This window comes from Narcine bancroftii, chromosome 3 (genome assembly GCF_036971445.1).
Source record: "Narcine bancroftii isolate sNarBan1 chromosome 3, sNarBan1.hap1, whole genome shotgun sequence".
NCBI classification, from domain to species: domain Eukaryota; kingdom Metazoa; phylum Chordata; class Chondrichthyes; order Torpediniformes; family Narcinidae; genus Narcine; species Narcine bancroftii.
In genome coordinates this window covers 260,635,893-260,656,444 of record NC_091471.1, presented here as the reverse complement: position 1 = coordinate 260,656,444, position 20,552 = coordinate 260,635,893, and the positions used below count along the sequence as shown (strand labels likewise).

The 20,552-nt window shown below is 41.6% G+C and overlaps 1 protein-coding gene across 5 annotated transcripts in view; it reads right to left on the bottom strand.

The window, feature by feature from the left end:
* Nucleotides 1-2,693: 2,693 nt before the first annotated feature.
* LOC138758618 (inositol-3-phosphate synthase 1-B-like) overlaps nucleotides 2,694-20,552 on the bottom strand; it is a 35,753-nt gene continuing 17,894 nt past the window's right edge. For 3 of the 5 annotated variants that reach the window (XM_069927841.1, XM_069927840.1, XM_069927839.1), the window contains exons 4-13: nucleotides 18,901-19,032; nucleotides 15,774-15,935; nucleotides 14,980-15,109; nucleotides 13,699-13,892; nucleotides 11,278-11,427; nucleotides 10,138-10,353; nucleotides 8,844-9,008; nucleotides 7,583-7,696; nucleotides 4,484-4,701; nucleotides 2,694-3,197 (exon numbers count right to left, since the gene is read on the bottom strand). In XM_069927841.1, the coding sequence (XP_069783942.1) occupies nucleotides 3,011-3,197; nucleotides 4,484-4,701; nucleotides 7,583-7,696; nucleotides 8,844-9,008; nucleotides 10,138-10,353; nucleotides 11,278-11,427; nucleotides 13,699-13,892; nucleotides 14,980-15,109; nucleotides 15,774-15,935; nucleotides 18,901-19,017 (1,653 nt within the window). In that variant the 5' untranslated portion in view covers nucleotides 19,018-19,032 and the 3' untranslated portion in view covers nucleotides 2,694-3,010. Of the gene's footprint in view, nucleotides 3,198-4,483; nucleotides 4,702-7,582; nucleotides 7,697-8,843; nucleotides 9,009-10,137; nucleotides 10,354-11,277; nucleotides 11,428-13,698; nucleotides 13,893-14,979; nucleotides 15,110-15,773; nucleotides 15,936-16,935; nucleotides 17,015-17,533; nucleotides 17,598-18,900; nucleotides 19,033-20,552 lie in introns of those variants that run through there. The other 2 variants (XM_069927842.1, XM_069927843.1) reach the window with 2 other exon arrangements.

Here is a 20,552-nt window from a genome sequence, read left to right as displayed (position 1 = left end):
CTTGCTTAGCTCTCTGCTCCACTCGCTCTACATTAGTGGTTCTCAACCTTTTTCTTTCCACTACGTACCACTTTATGTAATCCCTTTCCCATCAGTTCTCTGTCATGAGTAAGGGATTGCTTAAGGTGGTGTGTGAGTGGGAAGGGAAGATTGAGAATCACTGCTATAGGCCCAATCGTTACTGAAATATTTTGTTTGAGGAAAAATTGTCATTGGCCCATTTCCTTTGAAGTTCTGAAACTGTGCAGATAACAAGTCAATTAGATACGATTAAAAGAGTAGCTTTCAGTGGAGGTGTGTAAAGAACATTGGGTCTTGGAAAGGTCTTTAATCCGCTACAGGGAATCTCTCTCTCACACACACACAAAAGGTACATGTAATGGGTATGGAAAAAAGTTGAGAACCACAGCTCTACACCATGACTGTGTAGCCTAACACAATTCAAATGGGGTCTACAAATTTGCCGATGACATCATGGTCATTGGTAGAGTCACTGACGGCAATGAGGAGCGAGTTGAGTGACATCATAACAACAATCTTGCACTCGATGTTAGCAAAACTAAGGAATTGATTGTGGACTTCAGGAAGGGGAATTCAGGAGATCACAAACCAGTCCTCATCGAGGGGGCAGCAATGGAGAGGGTCAAGAAATTCAAATTCCTGAGTGTCAACACCTTTGAAGGTCTATCCTGGGGTCATCATGTCAGTGCAATCATGAAGGTTTGCTAGCAGCTATATTCCATTAGGAGCCCAAGGAGATTTGGTATGTCACTAAAGACTCTTGAAAATTTCTACAGGTGTACTGTGGAGACCATTCTGACCAGTGGCATCACTGATTTGATATTTATGTAAGGAACATTGGGTCTGGGAAAGGTCTTTAATTTGCCACAGGGGATCACACACACACACGAAAGGTACATGCAATGCAGCCCTATCGGATGCAACTAAAAAAGGTAATAACTATAAACTGTGCTAAGAACAAAGTGCAGAGAAAAGACACAACAGTGCCCACCACACCTCTACCAGGTGCTGGAACAACAAGATTCATTGGAAAGATGAAACACTGCAAGATGATGGTTTGTTCGTGTGCACCATAAAAGATATGCATCTGTTACTGCACACACCTTGGTATCAATTCTCCAGCATCAGCTCCAGTCCATGATCAGACTGGGGCTCAGGTTTGTTCCTCAGGGACCTGGCTTTATACCCTCCTGCTGGCCAGTCCGGCCCAGGGATGCCCAAATTAGGGCAGGTGATTAACAGAGCCAGTGGGGATATGTGTGGTTTTCTGAAAAGGCCAATTGCAAGGTGAGTGCTCAGCACGGGAGACCTTGAACTTGATTGACAGTCTGACAGATGTAGTGCCATCTGTTCAGGTTCCTGCCGGCAGTCATATGACCCTCTACACTACTGGAGGTGCTACTGAACAAGGAAAGGCTACAGAGGGCAGGAAACTCAACCAGCACCATCATGAGCATCAGTCTTCTCCCCATTAAGGACATCTTTAAGAAGCAGTGTCTCAAGAAAGCAGCCTCTGTCATCAAGGACTCTCACCACCCAAGCCATGCTTTCTGCTACCATCAGGAAGGAGGAACAGGAGCCTGAAGAAAACAGCTCCACCACCCACCCCACCACCCATCAGAGTTCTGAGCAGACAGTGACACTACCTCACTTTGTTGTCGTTTTGGCATTAATTATTGATTTTTAAATATTGTGGTGGATACAAAACCATAATTTATAGCAATTTTGCTCCTATAATGAACTATATTGCTGGCAGAAAACAAATTTTGTGACACAAGTTAATGTCAATAAACCCGATTCTGATTCTAAAACTAACTCAAGCTCAAGAATTTTGGGCTTGGTTGACGTAACTTTTCAGATGGGGCTAACAAGCTTGATTTGCATTCGTATTGGTTGGAATTTGCCTACTTAACATTGATAACTATAAAATTATTGGTGTTGAGGCTTTAAAAGAGGGAATACAAAAATGTAAACCCAAACCTAAAAATGTTAAGAGGGCCCAGGGAGACCATACTCCCCTGACCATTGATGGCTTTGCCGTTGAGGTCATCAAGGGTATCAAGTTCCTCGGAGTGCATGTGGCGGAGAACCTTTCCTGGTCCCTTAACTCCAGCTCCATAGCCAAGAAAGCCCAGCAGCGCCTCTTCTCATTGCGAAGACTGAGGAAAGTCCATCTCCCTCCCTCCATCCTTACTTCATTGAGAGTATCCTGTGTAATTATATCACCGCCTGCATTGGAAACAGTACCACCTTGGACCGCAAGACCCTGCAGAGGATAGTGAAGTCAGCGGCCATCTGGTAGGAGGTACCGAAGCACCAAGCCATCAGGCTCCCAGAACAGATGTGCACAGTGTGCCGTGGACTTTCAGTGTAGATGTCTTAATAACTTAATATGTTAACTGCTTTCCGAACTTATAGCTATGTAAATGTGCTCCATGGTCCTGGAGAAACCTAGCTCGTCCTACTGTGCAAGCATCGCATAAATGATAAATAAAGGTGGCTTGTTATAAAAGGTTTGCTTGGGAATGGCAAAGAAGATATCGAGGATGCCAACCTGCTGGGCGGACTCAACAAGCTCTTGCCAAAATTATTGCAAAACCGAGAAGAGCATACGCTCGACAGACTCTCATCCCATATACACCAGGCCCAAGAAAAGGATCCAGAGTCAACAATTCAAGATGAAGGATTTTATTTTAGAATCCCAAGCATCTGGTTACATCTTAAGTTTGTGCACTCAATAGAAAATGACTTGACAAATTGGCCACCAATACGTTCAAAGCATATACAGATTATTTTACGTCATCAATAATAAAAACAGGATTATATATATAGCCATCCATCCAAGGCATGGAGTTGATAAGTCTAACAGCCTTCACCTTCTCGTATAAAGAAGCTCATCAGATCGAAATATAGAGCAGATTAGAGCCAGAAATCCAAAATCCTAATAGACCACGAGCAACTTGACAGCATTTCCATAATATCTGTAAAGTTAATTAACATATCCATTTGTATAGCCATTTGGGACATTGTTCTTGTTGAGGATATTGCCAAGTTTTGCCATTTTGCGAGATACCGGCAGCCCCGCTGAGTGAGCAGTCACCCGCGTGCCCATGAAACTTCTTTCCATCTTGTGTTCCAGCAGCATGTGGTTCTGAGGAGGAAGAGCCAAACAGGCTCTAGAAAACAAAATCCACATTACTGATCAAATTGAACGTGACTCCCTAACACTGAACCCAAACACAGTTGGCTGTTTAATGGAGGGTGTTTCTAGACCACCCCCAATGAGTGTGCTGTGTCAAGTTTCCCAATGCTAACAGCCTCCCCATCAACTGCCTCATGTTTTGATCCAGTGTGCTGAAGAAGGAATCACTTATGCAGCACATTTACCTTTATTGAACCAGGGTATATTCCAGGCCACCCTTTCACTGTCCACAGGATGCCCCATAATACCCTACAAATAGGAACATAGGAAGTAGGAACAGGAGTAGGCCAAAAATGGCCCATCGAGCCTGCTCCGCCATTCAATAAGATCATGGCTGATCTAATTTATGACCTAACTCCACCTACCTGCCTTCTCCCCATATCCCCTAATTCCTCTATCATGTAAAAATTTATCTAACCAAATTTTAAATATGTTTAATGAAGCAACCTCAACCACTTCCCTGGATAGAGAATTCCAAACATTCACTACTCTCTGGGAAAAACTATTTTTCCTCATCTCTGTCCTAAATCTACTCCCCCAAATCTTGAGACTGTGTCCTCTCGTTTTAGTTTCCCTGGCCAGCTCAAAAAACCTTCCTACATCTATCCTATCCATACCCTTCATAATCCTATATGTTTCTACAAGATCTCCTTTCATTCTTCTGAACTCGAGCGAATACAATCCTAGACGATTTAATCTTTCATCATAAGTCAACCCTTTCATCCCATGGATCAAGTTAGTAAACCTCTTCTGGACCGTCTCCAAAGCCAGTGTATCCTTCCTCAAATATGGACACCAGAACTGGACACAGTACTCCAGGTGCGGTCTCACCAGTACCTTATATAGTTGCAACATTACCTCCCTACTCCTGAATTCAATTCCTCTAGCGATGAAGGCCAAAATTCCATTTGCCTTCTTAATAACCTGCTGCACCTGCAACCTAACTTTCTGCGATTCGTGCACAAGCACTCCCAAGTCCCTCTGCACAACAGCATGCTGTAGTTTTTCACCATTCACCATTTAAATAATATTCAGCTTTTTTGGTTCGGTGGTCAATTTCAACCCCCTCCCCCCTCCCCCACCACCAATAGGGTAGGAATTAAAGTGGTGGTTTTCAACCTTTTTCTTCCCACCCACATGCCACCTTAAGCAATCCCTCACTAATCCCAGAGAACCGATGGCAGAGGGAAGACTTAAGTGGGATGTGAGTGGAAAGGAAAAGGTTGGGAACCGCTGAATTACATTGTTCCCAACACTCACCTCAAAATATTTTCGATGCACATCCTTTGCCTGAAAAGAGAGTTAACCACTGGAGTTCCATCTGGCACCAAGGGGGCTTTACAGAGATAGCTGAGAATGGAGAGAACACTGTGGAATGTTTGGAATTCTCTATCTGATTCCGTTCGGAATGTTATCCGTTGGCAGAGCTCAGTCAGGATGACCAGGTCCAGAATAAGTGGACTAGCAAGCAGAGAATCCTAAACAGAACAAGTTGGAACATACAGTTAGGGTGCCTTCATAATGCATTTACCAAGTGTTTAATCACCAAATTGCCTTATATGTCTCATCCAGGGTGGGAACCTCATCCAGCTCTAGCCTTAGGGGCTGTTGAGGGAGCTGGAGCAGGGCGGAATCTTGGACTGAGCGGTTGGTACTGAAAAGAGATTGGAAGTGTTCTGACCATCGGTTGAGGATGGAGATCTTGTCGCTGAGGAGGACTTTGCCGTCTGAGCTGCGCAGCGGGCTTTGGACTTGGGGTGAGGGGCCGTACACAGCCTTTAGAGCCTCGTAGAAACCCCTGAAGTCGCCAATGTCCGCGCTGAGCTGTGTTCGTTTGGCGAGGCTAGTCCACCACTCATTTTGGATCTCCCAAGCCAAAGAAAAAAATCACCAAATGGGTTAAGAATTTTACACTTTGTGTGGAAATAAATCTGCTTTCAAAAAGACCAACTTGAGCAAATGAGGAGCTTAGAGAAATTGGGTTTGGTTTAAGATGCAAGAAAAAAAAATGTGTTTGAAAGGCAAAATGTATTCAGCACCCAATGACCTCCACCCGACAGATTGAGGTGGCTATGCTTCTTCCAGTACTCCATAGAGCAGTTCCCACACAATGAAAAGGAGAAACCTGGGAGGCAACCCTACATGGAAGGTAACCAGGGCAGCAGACCTGCGAGGGGGCTCAGCAGCTGAAGGATCTACACAGGCTGTGGGCCGTTGGCAACTCCTGATCGACCACCATACCAGGGTGCGGGCTGCTAGAGTCTGGCTCATGGGAAGCGGGTTTATCAGAATCGGGATTTGAGAAGATGGTGAGGGCAGGAGGGGGTCCTGAAGGGTGCTGAAGACTTCCTGATCGCATCAGAGGTTTGGACCTGGAGCTCAGGTTGATGATGGATTGAACTGGAATCTGAGGCTGCAGAAATCACTGAAGGTGAATCCATGGACACTCAGTGACTCTGGAGGGACTTTCTCTTACTAGTTGGAGGATCTCTTTATTTGGCTTTATGGCAGGCTAAAGTTGATATGGCATATATTACATTTCTGTATTTTTACACATAACAATTTTGGTGATAGGTTTCCTCCATTGTATATAATTATGGTTGATTACTGTATATATGGAGCTGGCCCGCCCACAGATGACTCATACCCTATGACTCTTCCCCCATGGTCCTGGGTCATAAAGGTCAAACCACCTTTCCATTCCCACCATTCCAGGAAGGTTCTTCGTTTCCTCAGCTTGTCTCTGTGGTTACTGGTAATGCCTTACAACAATTAAAGGAACCTGAAGGAACCTGATAAACAAAACCTTGAAAGGTAGCAATCATATAAACTGCTTCCCCCCATTATTTTAGAATGAAAAGAGAAAATAGCGAACAACAGACAGGAGTAGTTTGGAAAATGCTGGAATCTATTCAGTCAAGTTTGAATGGATTCTGAAAGGCAAAAATCGGGACTGACAGGTTCGAATCTGGGGGTGTCTGTAAGGAATTTGTACACTCTCCACATGACCTACGTGGGCTTCCTCCAGGAGCTTTCGTTTTCTTCCACCCTCCAAAAACGCATAGGACTGTTGGTCTTTGGGGCTTGGGGGCCAGAAGGGCCTGTTAGCGTGCTGAATGTCTAAAATGTTTTTTTTAAATCTGCTGGATTTAAGGTCTTAAACTAGCAGAATTAATAATGGCAAACTAATCAATGCATACAGACCTTCCAATAGGGAATTGGATAAAGACACCACAAAATAATCATTAAACATCATTAGTGACCATGGTACTGGCAATATGGCAGAAACAGAAGGATTGAGAGGCTTGGACTGGATACTGTAGGGATCGATGCTTGGACCCACATCTGTTTACAATTTACACAATGACAATGTACGGGTACTCCGCAACTTGCGACCAATGCCACTTTTGTCCATCTGCTATATATGACCGAATGTTTTAAAAATATAAGAAAAAATATAAAATCTACATGGTTTATGTTGTATTTAACAAACTATAATATGGATATAGGGCATGCAAGAGCCAAAATGTGCAGACTTACCCTGTTAGTCGCATCCCACAGTTCTTAGGCTGGGCACAGCCATCTTGATCCCTGTGCATGTGCGCAAGTCTTTGGTTGGCACATGCACGGTGGGTTCGCGTATTGGAGTTCGGTTGGTGCATGCACGAGAGTTAAGGGTGCAAATTCAATATCATTAGGGCGCTTAACTCTTGCGCATGCGCCAACCGAACTCCAATACGTGAGCCCACCACACATGCACCTACCAAAGACTTGCTCATTCACATAGGAACCAAGACGGCCGCGCTCAGCCTACGGACTCAGAGATGCCAATTAACAAGGTAAGTACACAATTCCGGCATATGTCCATTCCGAGATATGACCGGCCATCCAGGATGGAATATGGATGTATGTTGGGGAGTACATGTATTATATTGAGAGCAAGTTCATTGATGATGCAAAGCTAAATGGTGGTGTGGGTAGGTAGCAGAATATAGAGAGGAGTGAAACACTGCAGATGCTGTGATTGTAGTAAAAACACACAGAAATGCTGGAGGAGCTCAGTCTTGCAAAGGAAATAGGAGATAAGTGTTTACCTCCTATGGACAATGCGAGACCAGCTACATTCTCTCCACATTTCTGTGTTTTTATTAGAATGTAGAGAGGCTCCACACAGATTTTAAGAGGTTCAGGTGAATGAGCCAAGACTTGGTAGGAAGGGAGAACGAAAGGTACGCTCTTCAAACTTGGTCAGAAGTTAATGGTTCTTCATTTCCACTTTACCCCATTGTGTATATTCCTTCTGCCAACTGTCAATAATGATCTATCCTTCACCTTTCCAGCAGCCCACTTAATACAAACCTCACAGGTATTATGGAGAACAATGGTGTTGGTGCCACCCATCATGATCTCAGATGTATATTCATCCATTGCACGCTTGCTGTCTCCAACATATGGGACGTATTTAATTACAACCTAAGAATCACAGATAAAAGCAATTAATTTATGAATAGGTCCTTTCAAATTTTCAAGCATCACATTCAAGCTTTAAGTGGGTAGATCATGCCAGAAGTATCTACCAGTTACCCTCAAAGCCTATTTTTGCTCCTCATGTCTTGCCTCCATCTTCTATCCCCTTGCCCCTGTCCCTTATATCTAAATTACCTCCTCTGACCTTCCCTGGTCTCACCATCACATCTTCAGTCTCTCAGGGAGCTTCAAAGCTCTCTCCACTTCTTCCTGGAATAATGATCTGACCAGTTTCCATCAAAAACTCCTCTGTATCTACACTGAGGACTCTATTATTGCCATATCAATACTTCATAGAAAAATCCCGGGTTCATGACCAATATCATGTTAAAATTAATCCCATAAACATCCTTTCACTTGGCAGAGAGAAAAAAGACCCAAAATGAAAGAGCCTCTGATATCAATCTGAATTACAGTTAGCATCAAGGGTAACGCAACCCTATTACTGCGCCAGTGACCGGGGTTCGAGTTTGTACGTTCTCCTGGTGTCTGCGCGGGGGGGGGGGGTTTTCCCCAGGTGCTCTGATTTCCTCCCACCTTTCAAAATGTACCAAGGATGTAGGCCAATTGGGTGGCATGGGCTCGTGGGCCAAAAGGGGTTGTTACTGTGCTGTAGGTCGAAAGTTAAATTTTTAATTTAAACCTAGAATTTTCCTCCTACACCTTTAGAAAAGACTGGAATTAAATTTCCAATTTTTTTCTTACAACATAGAAAGAGCACATATGATCTACAGCAACTTAGACCCTCCACCCCCAATTTTCCCTCCAACCTATCCCCATCAACTGCCCCACCCATCTACAGTTTCAGGGCAACCTGCATGAGCTAATGTAACTAACAGCCTGAAGGAGCTTGCTAGCTAATTATCCACAGGAAACCTATGCAGTAGAGGGGCCATGCATAGGTACGGACTCAGATCACTGGAGCTAATGGGGAACCAGCTCCTCTACCCATTCCACCTTGATGCCCTCTACCTATCAGGTGCAATCAGACAAATAGCAGCAGCTTGTAAATGGAAAGAGTTCCATTGCAATGAACTGATGTGAATGGGAGAATAGGGGGTGGGGGAGCAACCGAGGCTCTTCTATTACTTACACAATGATCTGGCTTCTCAGATGGTTTGTAAAGGATAGGGTTGGACTGAACCATATCATCTACAACATTGCTCTTTGAGATTTCCTTCGATTTGAACTGCTCTGGGGCAGAAAGATTCTTCCCGTCGTTGTTGCCCAAGTGATTATAACTGACAATTGAGACTGTCTGCAAGAAGAATGAAGATAGTATTGTCATTGCCATTCAAACCTTAAAGCTTTTATGGCCTTTATTCTCTCCCATGATAGAAAGTAAATCTTTGGTACTTGGTAATCATGTGATGGCCAGAGGCTTCCCCCCACCTCCACCCCGCAGGCTGAAATGTCTAACACAGGGGAGCATTGATTTAAGGTGCCCAGGATTACATGCAGGGGGAGATGTAAAAGATAGATTTTTCACCCAGAGAGTGGTGGGTGCATGGAATGCACTGCTGGCAATGCTGGTGGAGGGGTACAATAGGATCTTTGAGGAGACTATTAGATAGGTTCACGGAACTGAGAAAAATGGAAGGTTATGAAGTAAGGAAATTCTAGGCAGTTGTTAGGTCAGCGCAAAACAGTGGGTCGAAGGGCCTGCACTGTGCTGTAGATTTCTATGTTCTAATGTACAAATAAATTTCTGAAACACGAGCTGTTAATCATGGTCACAACCTAGTGACCAACCGGGGCCACTCAAAACTGGTGAGGGATCGTGTAATATGTTAAGCAGCAAGCTACTGTTAATAAATGAAAACTATTTAAACTCTATACCAGAAGAGCTGTGCAGAAAGTGAAGCTGTCAGCCAATTCTGTCAGAACACACGCCAAGTTCCACAAGGCTTAAAATAAATTCCAGGACAGCCCGCCTAAACTGGGAGCAAAGTTTCCACTCGTGATGACAGCCACAAATAAACAAGCAAATGAATTGGGAGCTTTTAAATCTTTCTGAAGGTAGAAACATCATGTACAATTACACGGCTTTAGCTTCAAAGTTTCTCAACCAAAACTCCAAAACAAGTTATAGCTCCACGATCAGTTACTAAATGGGCATTTTTTGAATATTTTCAACTCAATCAGCTGTCATATCATCGACCACTCATCACTGTTTTCCTTAATAACCACATGGTTACATCCGAACAAAACAGATGCATTGAAGCCAGTTCCACTTGATCTTTAGCTAGTTCACGCTGTTCAATTCTCACTATAAATATGAAACGTTGAGCTCTCCTATTCAGTACAAACAGAAAAACTTTATATTCTTGCAAAAGTATAATTCAGTAAACAAGAGTGAAGACAAGAAATCAGGAAGGGCTTCGCACCTTCAGGCCAGCGCTGATGAGAAAATCCACCAGGACAGATTTGATTTTAGTCTGGCCAGATTTGAAGTCATCACCCCCAATGAACACCTTGTGTTTGATGGCAAGATCAATGATTCCTGGCACAAAAGTGTTCTGGGGTGAACCGTTGATGTAGGCACAGCCCTCCAAAATGCTGGCCACAGCAAACATGGACGATGGCGATATCTCTCCTCCACACTGCAAAGAAAGAGAAGGAAACGATCGTTATAATGAGCATTGCACACTCTCCGACAGTCTGACACACTCAGGTCTCTAGATGCAGTTTGGCAATACGGCCAGTAGCCCATTCTGACAAAGGATCTTTTATGTGTAACTTTAAATTTAATTTAAATTTAGACATACAGACATGATACATACAGCACAGTTACAGACACTTCTGACCCATGATCCAGTGCTGCCCAATTAAACCCAATTGACGTTTTGAAGAGTGGAATTAAACCAGACACGGGGAGAATATACAAACTCCTTAGATGCAGCACTGATTATGCTATGCTCACCATGCCAGCCCAAACTCCGGTTTCCCTTCAAACAGAATTGGATTTGGGTTTATTGTCACAAACATTTGTCACAAGACAGATTCCTAACCTGTGGAGCATTTCCAACACTTTGTTTGTATGACCATGAATCTTTAGCAAAAGGAAAGATCTTATTTGTTGGAGAACAATGCTGAATCTATTCAATTCAACCATTATTTTGGGATTTGAAAACATTTTTAACAGCATAGAAAGTTGAGAGGGGATTTGATAGAGGTATTTAAAATTATGAAGGGAATGTATGGAGTAGATGTGAATAGGCTCTTTCCCCTGAGGGTAGGGGAGATTGGAACAAGGGGTCATAAGTTAAGGGTTAGGGGGCAAAACTTTAGAAGAGGATGCTTCTTCACTCAGAGAGTGGTGGCTGAATGGAATGACCTTCCAGAAGAGGTGGTTGCGGCAGGGTCAATTCTGTCATTTAAGAAGGGGTTAGATGAGTACATGAATGTGAGGGGGTTGGAGGGTTATGGGCAGGGAGTAGGTAGGTGGAACTAGTTGGAGTTTCACGTAAATCGGTGCAGTCTTGAAGGGCCTGTTTCAGTACTGTAATGGTTATATGGTTATATACCTCAATTGTCTTCAGTATGTTTCCTGCTGTATCATTTACTCCACTAGTAACGTCACAGAAACACTCCGTATTTGCTGTCCACAGAACAATCACTTTGTTAACACCACTCTTGGACTTGAAATCCCTGATGTCTTTTCTAATTTGCTCTACCTGTGGAAAAAGAAATGACAAATTCTGCAATCCATTCTCAGCCCCACTCCCCTGCCCTCTCCCCAATAACTTCAAAGACCATGACTATTCAGATACCTATCAATCTCTGCCTTAAAAACCACCCAATGACCTGGCCTCCACAGATCTTGGCAGTGATCCCTTTGAGCAGATCAAGCCAACGGGGTTGCCCCTTGTCTCCAGGACTTTCTGCCTTGGCTATTGAGCCCTTGGCAGAGGCAAATTAGACAAGACCTGGAGATAAAGGGTTTTATGGTGGGTCAGACAAAACACAAAATTAATCTTATGGCAGATGATGTCAGATCCAGTTAATTCCCTTACTAAATTACAGATTCTATTAAAAGCTTACAGTGAAGTTTCAGGATATAAGGTAAACTGTGGAAAAAAGTGAAATCATCCCACAAACAAATTTTGATCACACTGAGTACCAGTGAAAAATTCCATTCATGTGGCCCTTGGGTGGCATCAAATACCTTGGTGGACGATGATCTTCAGAACTTAAACAAACTCAATTACGTCCCGCTACTTAGTAAAATGGAAGAAGATATATGTAAGTGAATGAATGTGCCCATCACTCTAATTGGCAGGGCCAACTGTGTAAAGATGAATATATTGTCAAGATTCCAGAACCTTTTCTATTCTTTGCCCATTCCACTATCTCCTTAATAAGCATGTTGGACAATTTATTTGGAATAGTAAGGTACCTAGGTTATCCATGGAAGAGTTAACATGGGGGTACAGGTTAAAAGGCATCCAGTTGTCTAGTTTCAAAGAGTAATATTTGGTAGCCCAAATGAGATTAGTTTCTTTGTTTTTTGAAAGGGTCAATACCATCTCCTGGGTACAAATTGGATTGCACTCTCTAAAAGAGAAGGTGTGTAATGATTTCATGTATAAACGGAATTCCAGAATTATAGCCAGCAGCAGTCAACCTCATTTTAAAACGCTTGGTTAAAATATGGTGGGAGGACTGTGGACTGAAAAGAAGATTGTCACCAAGGATACTTTTAAGGCAGAATGAACTTATGCCCATGACTTTGAACAATAAAATTTTGGAAACCTAGTATCATAAGGAGATACAATGTCTGGAGGATTGTTACGATAAAGGACTTTTCATGTCATTTGACCAGCTGAAGAAGAAATATGACTTGTCCAATAAGATCTTTTTTTTGTTACCTTCAGATACACTCTTCCATAGGGCCAATTTGGGCCCTGAAATGACTCTACCAAGACTTACTGAAAAGGAGAAACTACTCAATGAAGGAAATATTTATGTTCATTTCTAGAATGTATTTTTTATTGATGAGTGAGAGGCCAAAGCCAGATTTGCACAAGTCTAGGGTGAGACGGGTGTCAGACCTAGACACAACAACTGACAAACAACTTTGGTCAGATCAGTTAAAGGGAAGTTTGATGGCTACTGTCAATGGTATAGATTGGTCCATTATAATTTTCTCCATCGGCTGTACCTCACCCCTCAGAAATTACACCAATATAAACATGAATTATCAGAGATGTGTTTTCGGTGTGGTGTAGAGGTTGGTTCCTTTTTAAATTCTACCTGGCTTTGCACGAAGGTGAGGCCCTTCTGGCATGACACCCTAACCAAGATCATGGGAGCCACCTTCCCAGTAGACCCAAAGTTTTGTCTTCTGGGGAATTTTACCACAGTTGGTAAAGGACTAACTAATTCTCAAATTAAATTCACAGAAATTACCTTGTGTGTGGCCCGGAAGTGCATAGTGGTAACATGGAAGTCTGACTCCCATCTACTCATGGATAGGAGGTCTTCGGATTTGAATAGCTGCCTCCCACTTAAAAAGGACACATACAGTCTGAGAAAGGGATATAACATCTTCCTAAAAATCTGGCAACCTTATATAGAGCATATAGGTACCTCACTGGCAGCAATAAAGGGTTACGATCGCTACTGGCTAGCCAGTAGACCTCTGTAAAGATTTTAACACTGTGGGATGATTGTGTCTCCATGTGTTTTGCTGTCTGCACTGACAATGGGATGATCTTTTTTGTGTTTCTTTTTCTTTGCTCTTTCTCTGATAAATAGGATGTGTAGGGGGAGAGGGGTGGAGGGAGAGGTTCTCTTGATTTTTTTATTTGGTAAGATTGTTGATTGTTTAATATATTTAAAAAGATAAATAAAATTTTACAAAAAAGTTCTCCTAAGTGACCTAATGTCTCTGTACCTTCACTGGACCAATGGAACATCTTAACTAGCTACAAATATTTCCGTACCTGCTCCTTTTTGGAACCGTGGATCACGTTATCTGCCCGGGAACCCTGATTAGCAGCAATGAATTGTGGAATGTAAATCGAAGGTCGAGGCTGGAACTTTCTCATGTGAGGCTTCAGCTGTTCTTGAAGTTGCCAGTCGAGGACCTGGGCTCTCTCCATGGCATCAGACAGGTTCATAGAGGAGATATCCCAGCCTAGAAAATAAAAGGTTTAAAATTTTGTGCCGTTAGTATCCACATTCCCTGTCATATTCCCAGACCACCAAGTTCCCCAGAGCAAATAAACTGATCCCCTAGTGCTCCCAATCAAGACTGTTATTAATTCATATCTGTAAAAAATTAGTTTGATATTGGTAATAAAATAAGACACATTGTGGTTGAAGTAAAAAAAAAACAATGCTGGATAAACTCAGCAGGTCAAACAGTGTCCTTTATGTAGCAAAGATAAAGATACAGAACCAACATTTTGGGCTTGAGCCCCTCATTAAGTTTGATAATGATGTATGGTAAATGCCACTCAGGACATTGAAAAACAGAATGTTCCAACAATGCCAAAATATATATTGTTTTAATATTTATACAATTAACTGTATAGAAATCTCAGTAGTGGAAAGATGCACACTACACTATTAGTAACGGCTATTAAGTTCAAAGTTAAATACATGTTAGCTCCATGTTCAGACTCAGGACATTTGGAAAAAAAAAATGATCATTTGTAATTCATCACATTATTGTTGTCAAACAACGTTAGATCTATGTAGCCAGCATCTACAATTTCTGAATGGAGCAACAAAAATGTATTCTGCCAAGGAAATGTAAAGTCTTTTGAACAATGTGATACAACTAGGTCAGTCCAGTTCAGTGGTTCTCAACCTTCTTCTTACTGCACACATCCCATTTTAAGTCATCCCAATGCCATTAGTTCTCTGTGATTAGTAAGGGATTGCTTAAGGTGGGATGTGAGTGGGAAGGGAAGGTTGAGAATCACTGCTCCAGACCCAATTGTTACTGAAATATTTTGCTTGAGAAAAATTGTCATTGGCCCATTTCCTTTGGCGTTCTGAAACCGTGCACATAACAAGTCAATGAGGTACAATTAAAACAGTGGTTTTCAAACTTTTTCTTTCCACTCACATATCACCTTAAGCAATCCCTTACTAATCACAGAGCACCTATGGCATAGGGAATACTTAAGGTGGAATATGAATGGAACAAAAAAGGCTGAGAACCACTGATCTAGTTGTTGTATCTAACAGACCTTAAAAGGTCATTTGATGCATACCATCGAAAACAATGTCATTTGGATTCACCGTGGGCAGGAGGTCCTTGAAAGGCATGTAGATTTCACCTGCAGGACCAGTACCTAGACACACTGTTGAGGCTTGAAACAAGGATCCATAGTAGTTTGCAACCTGTTTGTTATTGGGGAAGCACAAGATAATTTTTTTAAAAAGTGAGAGGGAAACAAAAGGAAAATAATGATCAAAATGTCAAGCTGGGAGCAATCAACTTTTATAAACATAGCACCTGATCACAAGGTCTAAACTCAAGGTACAGTGGGATTAGTCGTATTTAATAATGGTGGAACACCACAGCCTAACTACTCACACACATCCTCTCCTTCTAAGAAGTTGCGTGGGAGTGGAGGGAGAGATGGTGAGGGGGACATGGAGAGGGGAGGGGGGGAAAGAGAAGTAGAAATTCATATCCAGGAATTTCTTCTTTATCCATATCCCACAATAATAAAAAAAATGTACAGTAAAATAAATAAAAACAAGGACCATCAGGCTCTAAATTAGATCTAAATTAGATCATGGACTTCTGGGGGAAGAAAAGGATTGAGAAAATAATCTTAAAGATTTTATTTGTATACCTAATGGAGTTTAATTCATCGGGTAGTGACTTGTGGGACTCGGTTGGCTGTCTCACAATGGACTCAAGAACAATTCTCCATCTTTAGATCATAGGATGAAGAGCTCACGTGAAACATGAACATGCAAAATGTTCCCATCTCTTTAAATTCAACCTGCAATCCTGCAAGAGAAATTCAGTGGGACCGAGGGTTGCAAGACCTACCTTCTTTCCTGTTTTGGTCATCCAGTAAAGTCCCAACTTGTTAGCCAGAACTGCTGCAGTAACGGTGGTCCCATTATTACCACCCCATCCAACAAGCATCACACCCAGTTTCGGCACATTTCTCTCTGTGCGGAAGATGAATTTGGTCGAACGTGGCCTCACCTGGTCAGAGCCCAACATAAAAAGATAATTTAAAACAAAATCCCAAATCATAATTTCCCTAAAGAGAAGCGTAGAGGCTTTTCAGGCCTTGATAATGGAGTTCAGAGTTATCGTTTGGCCCTGCTGGACACAGTTCAACTCTAAAAGCCACAACAAGGATAATGTAAACATGCTTTCCCCACTACCTGCCTTGTTAAGTGGGAATGAAAATATCGCCTTGGAAGAAGATACATACATTACTAAGAAATCCCAAGTAGGATAGTATTTAAACAGACGGACTGACATGGGAGAGAACCTCAGGTTAAGATCACGCAGAGTATGGGGTCGTTCATGAAACCAGATAATGTTATTACAAGAAACATTAAAAGGCTACAAAAAGGACCAATAAAACAACATAATTATAAACAGTGCCCGTTGAGGGGGAGGAAGGGAAGCATTTAACAACCCAGGGTAAAATTATATACATTCAGATAGCTATATAGCACAGAAAATGCCCTTCTACCCAACATGACCATGCCAACCAAGTTGTCTACCCCAAGCTACAAGACCCATATCACTCTCAACCTTTCCTATCCAAGGTCGCGATCAAAATGCCGATCAAACAATTGCAATTGTACCTGCCTCTACTGGCCGCTTGTTCCACACACCTACCACACCTGTGTTGAATTGTGCCCATCCGCTCCCTTCTAAATCCTTTCCCTCTCACCTTAAATTTACACCCTCTGGTTTGAGACACTCCTACCGTGGGGATAACTACTTACCTTACTGTGTTCCTTGTGATTTTTTTTGTATACCGTAATAAGATATCAGAGAAATCCACAAAACAAAGCTAGAATCTGATGAGGTACAGCCCTTACGAATATGACCCACCGGCACTTGAATTATAATTGCCTTGGCAATGAAAATCAATTAATGTGCATTCAACCGATGAATACTGAAATATTCTTATGGAACGACTCCCTAATGCTTAAAACTAAAAATATTGCAGAAAAAGTCTCACCCATTGCTACCAAAACATAGTCAGACACGATTTATGATCCTGTCACCTTAACGTTCGGGATCGAACGGCTTTATTTTACCTAGAAATGTCACAAGCAGCATTAACCATCACAGGACAGGTGCTTAACAAGTTTAAAGCAGGAAATCTATAACAGGAAATTCGAACAAGCACATTTGGTTTGCAGACCATTATTTAGAAGGAAGAGGGGATGTCAAGTTGCTCTTAGAGTGACTGTTCATGACCGACCATTTTCAATTTTGAATAGTTAAAAATTTAGAGCTCTGAAAGAATGGCTTGTATTCAACCGAATCCTTATACAGAGGAAACAGGTTATTTTAAAAAATAGAAAATATAACCTACATCATGTTTTTATAAGATCATCCAATATGTGGGAATTTATTTCATTTAAATTTCCTGTTTGAGAATCAACAAAAGGTTTGCATTTGCAAGCATCTTTCATGATCTAAGCATCCCAAAGCGCATGATAACCAATGAACTTCTTCAAGTGTATTCTCTGATGTAATATAGTGCCCACAGTGTGCAATAATGACCAGATAACTTTTCACAAAAAGGCATTTGTTGAGGGATAAATATTGACCTGGATACCGGGATTAATTTCCCTGTTCTTCTTCAAAATAGCGCCGTGGGATCTTTTAATCCACCTGAGAGCAGAACAGATAGATATCAAGACAATGTGCTTTATCTTTTCAATTTGGAAGGAAGCAGCTTCTCAGAGGAAAACAATTCAACATATCAAAAGTATTACATGCCTGTTTGCACTTTGGTTTGGTGCTCTGCTTCGAAGAGGCAACCAATATATCATCAAAACCAATAGACACCCAAGAGGTCACACCTAAGTAATTAATTATGTGCTTGTCGTGAATAAGAGGGGATCTATAAGCAGGGTACTCGGTAAAGAAATAATCAGAAACTTCAGGGACGTTATTCCTCCAGTGAACAAATAAAAGAACAAAAAGAAACTGTAAGCCATGGTCTGAACAAAAACCTGTTCCTTATGGGACGTGCATCGATAATCCATTTCCTTGAGAGGGTTACAAGGAAGTAGATAAATTAGATAATTTTATAAGATCAAGAATAGACTTTGCTCTAAATGCCTTCATTCTTTGCTTAAAAATTCTTCTCCAAAACAGCATGCCTGCAAGTGCAAATCTCCAGCATAATGATGTTTAACACCCTCATCCAGCAACACACTGGTTTTCCAGTAATTCTTCCACTTGAGATCACCAGGATCACACTGAAAAAGAAAAGTATCTGATCCTCAAACTAGATTCAGCATTAACAGTGATTCAAGATAAACAATCAAGTTCCACATCACATTTACCATGATGCATTCAGAGTTTGGTTTTAAATTTCGATGTCGTCGTTGAATATATTTCTCGTTTGTACCAACATATTATACTACCAAAATATTATACTAACATCCCACCCCCCCCCCCGACCCATGCAAAACTCTCCATCCTTCTGCCAACATTTTATTTTGCTAAATCTGCATAGTTTCTTTGACTGCGTGTGTCAACTCTTCTGCATTTGACAGGCATAAGTCAAGAGGTACCTGTCGTTTCTAGTATCTTAACCAAGTGGCCATTGTTAACGTGCAAACCTCAACATACGCAGTCTAGATATTCATTTGTAGGTCCAGCATGGGGGAAGAGGTGTGGAATTGGGACGATGTTACAAAATAATGATCAGATGCTTAACTAGTTCCCCTTCCCTCCGATCTGAAAAGTGTACAAGATGAAATATGACACTTAAAAGATAGAAATAAGTCCAACTCAGGATGAGAAGCTGGTCTAACTCCAGTAACGTGGAATTATACAAAGTGTCTCTGAAAACTTGTTATTAACTGAATCCTGTAAGCAAACTTAGTCTGAGGCATCGTCACCAGACTTACCTTACTGTCAATCTGCTTCACGAGCAACTACAGACAGAAAACAGATGCCTTACCTTAATTGATCCATTCTCTTCAAAGACCTGTGTAGTCTGATAGGGATACACTGCCTCAATGCAATCTTTGGTGTAGATCACATCTGGGCTGTCAACGATAAACATCTCCGCCATCATCAAAGGGATAGGTTCCTTAAAAAGGAATTTGCAAATCAAGGAGCGTTTCGCAAATACAAATAACAGCAAATACGTCAACTCAAAGTTAAAACTGGGATCAGATCATCCATTTATTTATGATGGACATCTCTAAAAATTACAGCAATGCAAACAGGAATCCAGAGTGGTGTCCTGTCAGTTGGGAATAGAAGATACTGAATTTGGATGAAATTAATGATTAGACAAGTCTTGAGTTCACGCGAGCATGCAAGTCCCTGACATTAGCCATTGAAAGGCTCCTGGCTTGGAGCGTAAAGGAGATTGTTCCTCCAGCTCTTCAAGCACCTGGCCAGAAGAAATATAAGCAGGTCACCAGCCTGCCCTTCTGATAGTTTCCAGTAAGACTTAGTGAATTTGGAAATAAAGAAAAATGTTTTCCAGACCTTCCATTTTCCTCATGATCAGTTCAGACACAGATCAAATTTTGTGTTCTTTCAATCCTGGAGAAATGTCCATGCTCCAGTCTTTTTTTTTTTAAAAAAATCAGATTTAGTTTTATTGAATAACTGTGCAAACAAAAATTCAACCCAAGAATCCCAGTGAAGAGCACAGACCACCACCATGCCCAGGCTGTAAGCTGCGTGAAGGAAAGTGAAAGTGGAATCAATAATGGTTTTGAAAAGGGAATGTAGTAACCACACTGGATTAAAAGAGTTTTTAGGACTTGTGCGAACAACCAGGCTCATTGCATTTCTCTCCAAATGGCAGAACAGGATTGACAGTAAAATCCCTGGTATTTGACACCTACGGGAATTGCAGATGCCAGATATGCCAACTTTCTGGTTGCCTGAGACACACTCTTACAACATATAACTAATGTACCTGCATTATAAATAAACAGTTTAAAAGACAAATGACAGAGCAAAATGTAAAGTAATTTGAAAAAAAATTAATATTGTAGTCCTTAATATGCAAAAGTTAACTTTAATCAGGTAATTCCAATAACTTACAAAATGTAAATTTATATTCAAACCCTGGTTGCAGGCGCTGTTACAGCATTGCGCTAACTGCAATGCTAACCATGGCACCGTCATAATTAAACACCACTACCCCCCACCCCCACCAAGTTTACAAATAAAGCCTTTCTAGTATACTTAATATTAATAAAAATAAAGACTCTTACTCATCAGGGATATGGAGACACTTTGGGAGAGTCGCCCCAGCGGCGAGCGGCACCAGCCGGCTCTTCATCCTGGGCACTGCCATTTTATTCAAACACAACTTTATCTGCAGGCGGGGCACGACCAGGGCGCTCCACTGGCTGAATGTTTGCTCCCATCTTCAGCAACAGGTTGCGTGTTGCTTCAGAGAACATTAACTTTTACAATTTTAAATAAATTTTGATTTTTTTTGTAAAAAATATTTATTTATTTCCTCTAATTTTTTTTGCCAGTTACTTGGGTTGTCGTTTCCTTGAATTCCAGATACCAGGGATTTTACTGCACTATTGATGAACCTCTGCCTTACTCATTTTTTTTAAATCTTACCTTTAATTG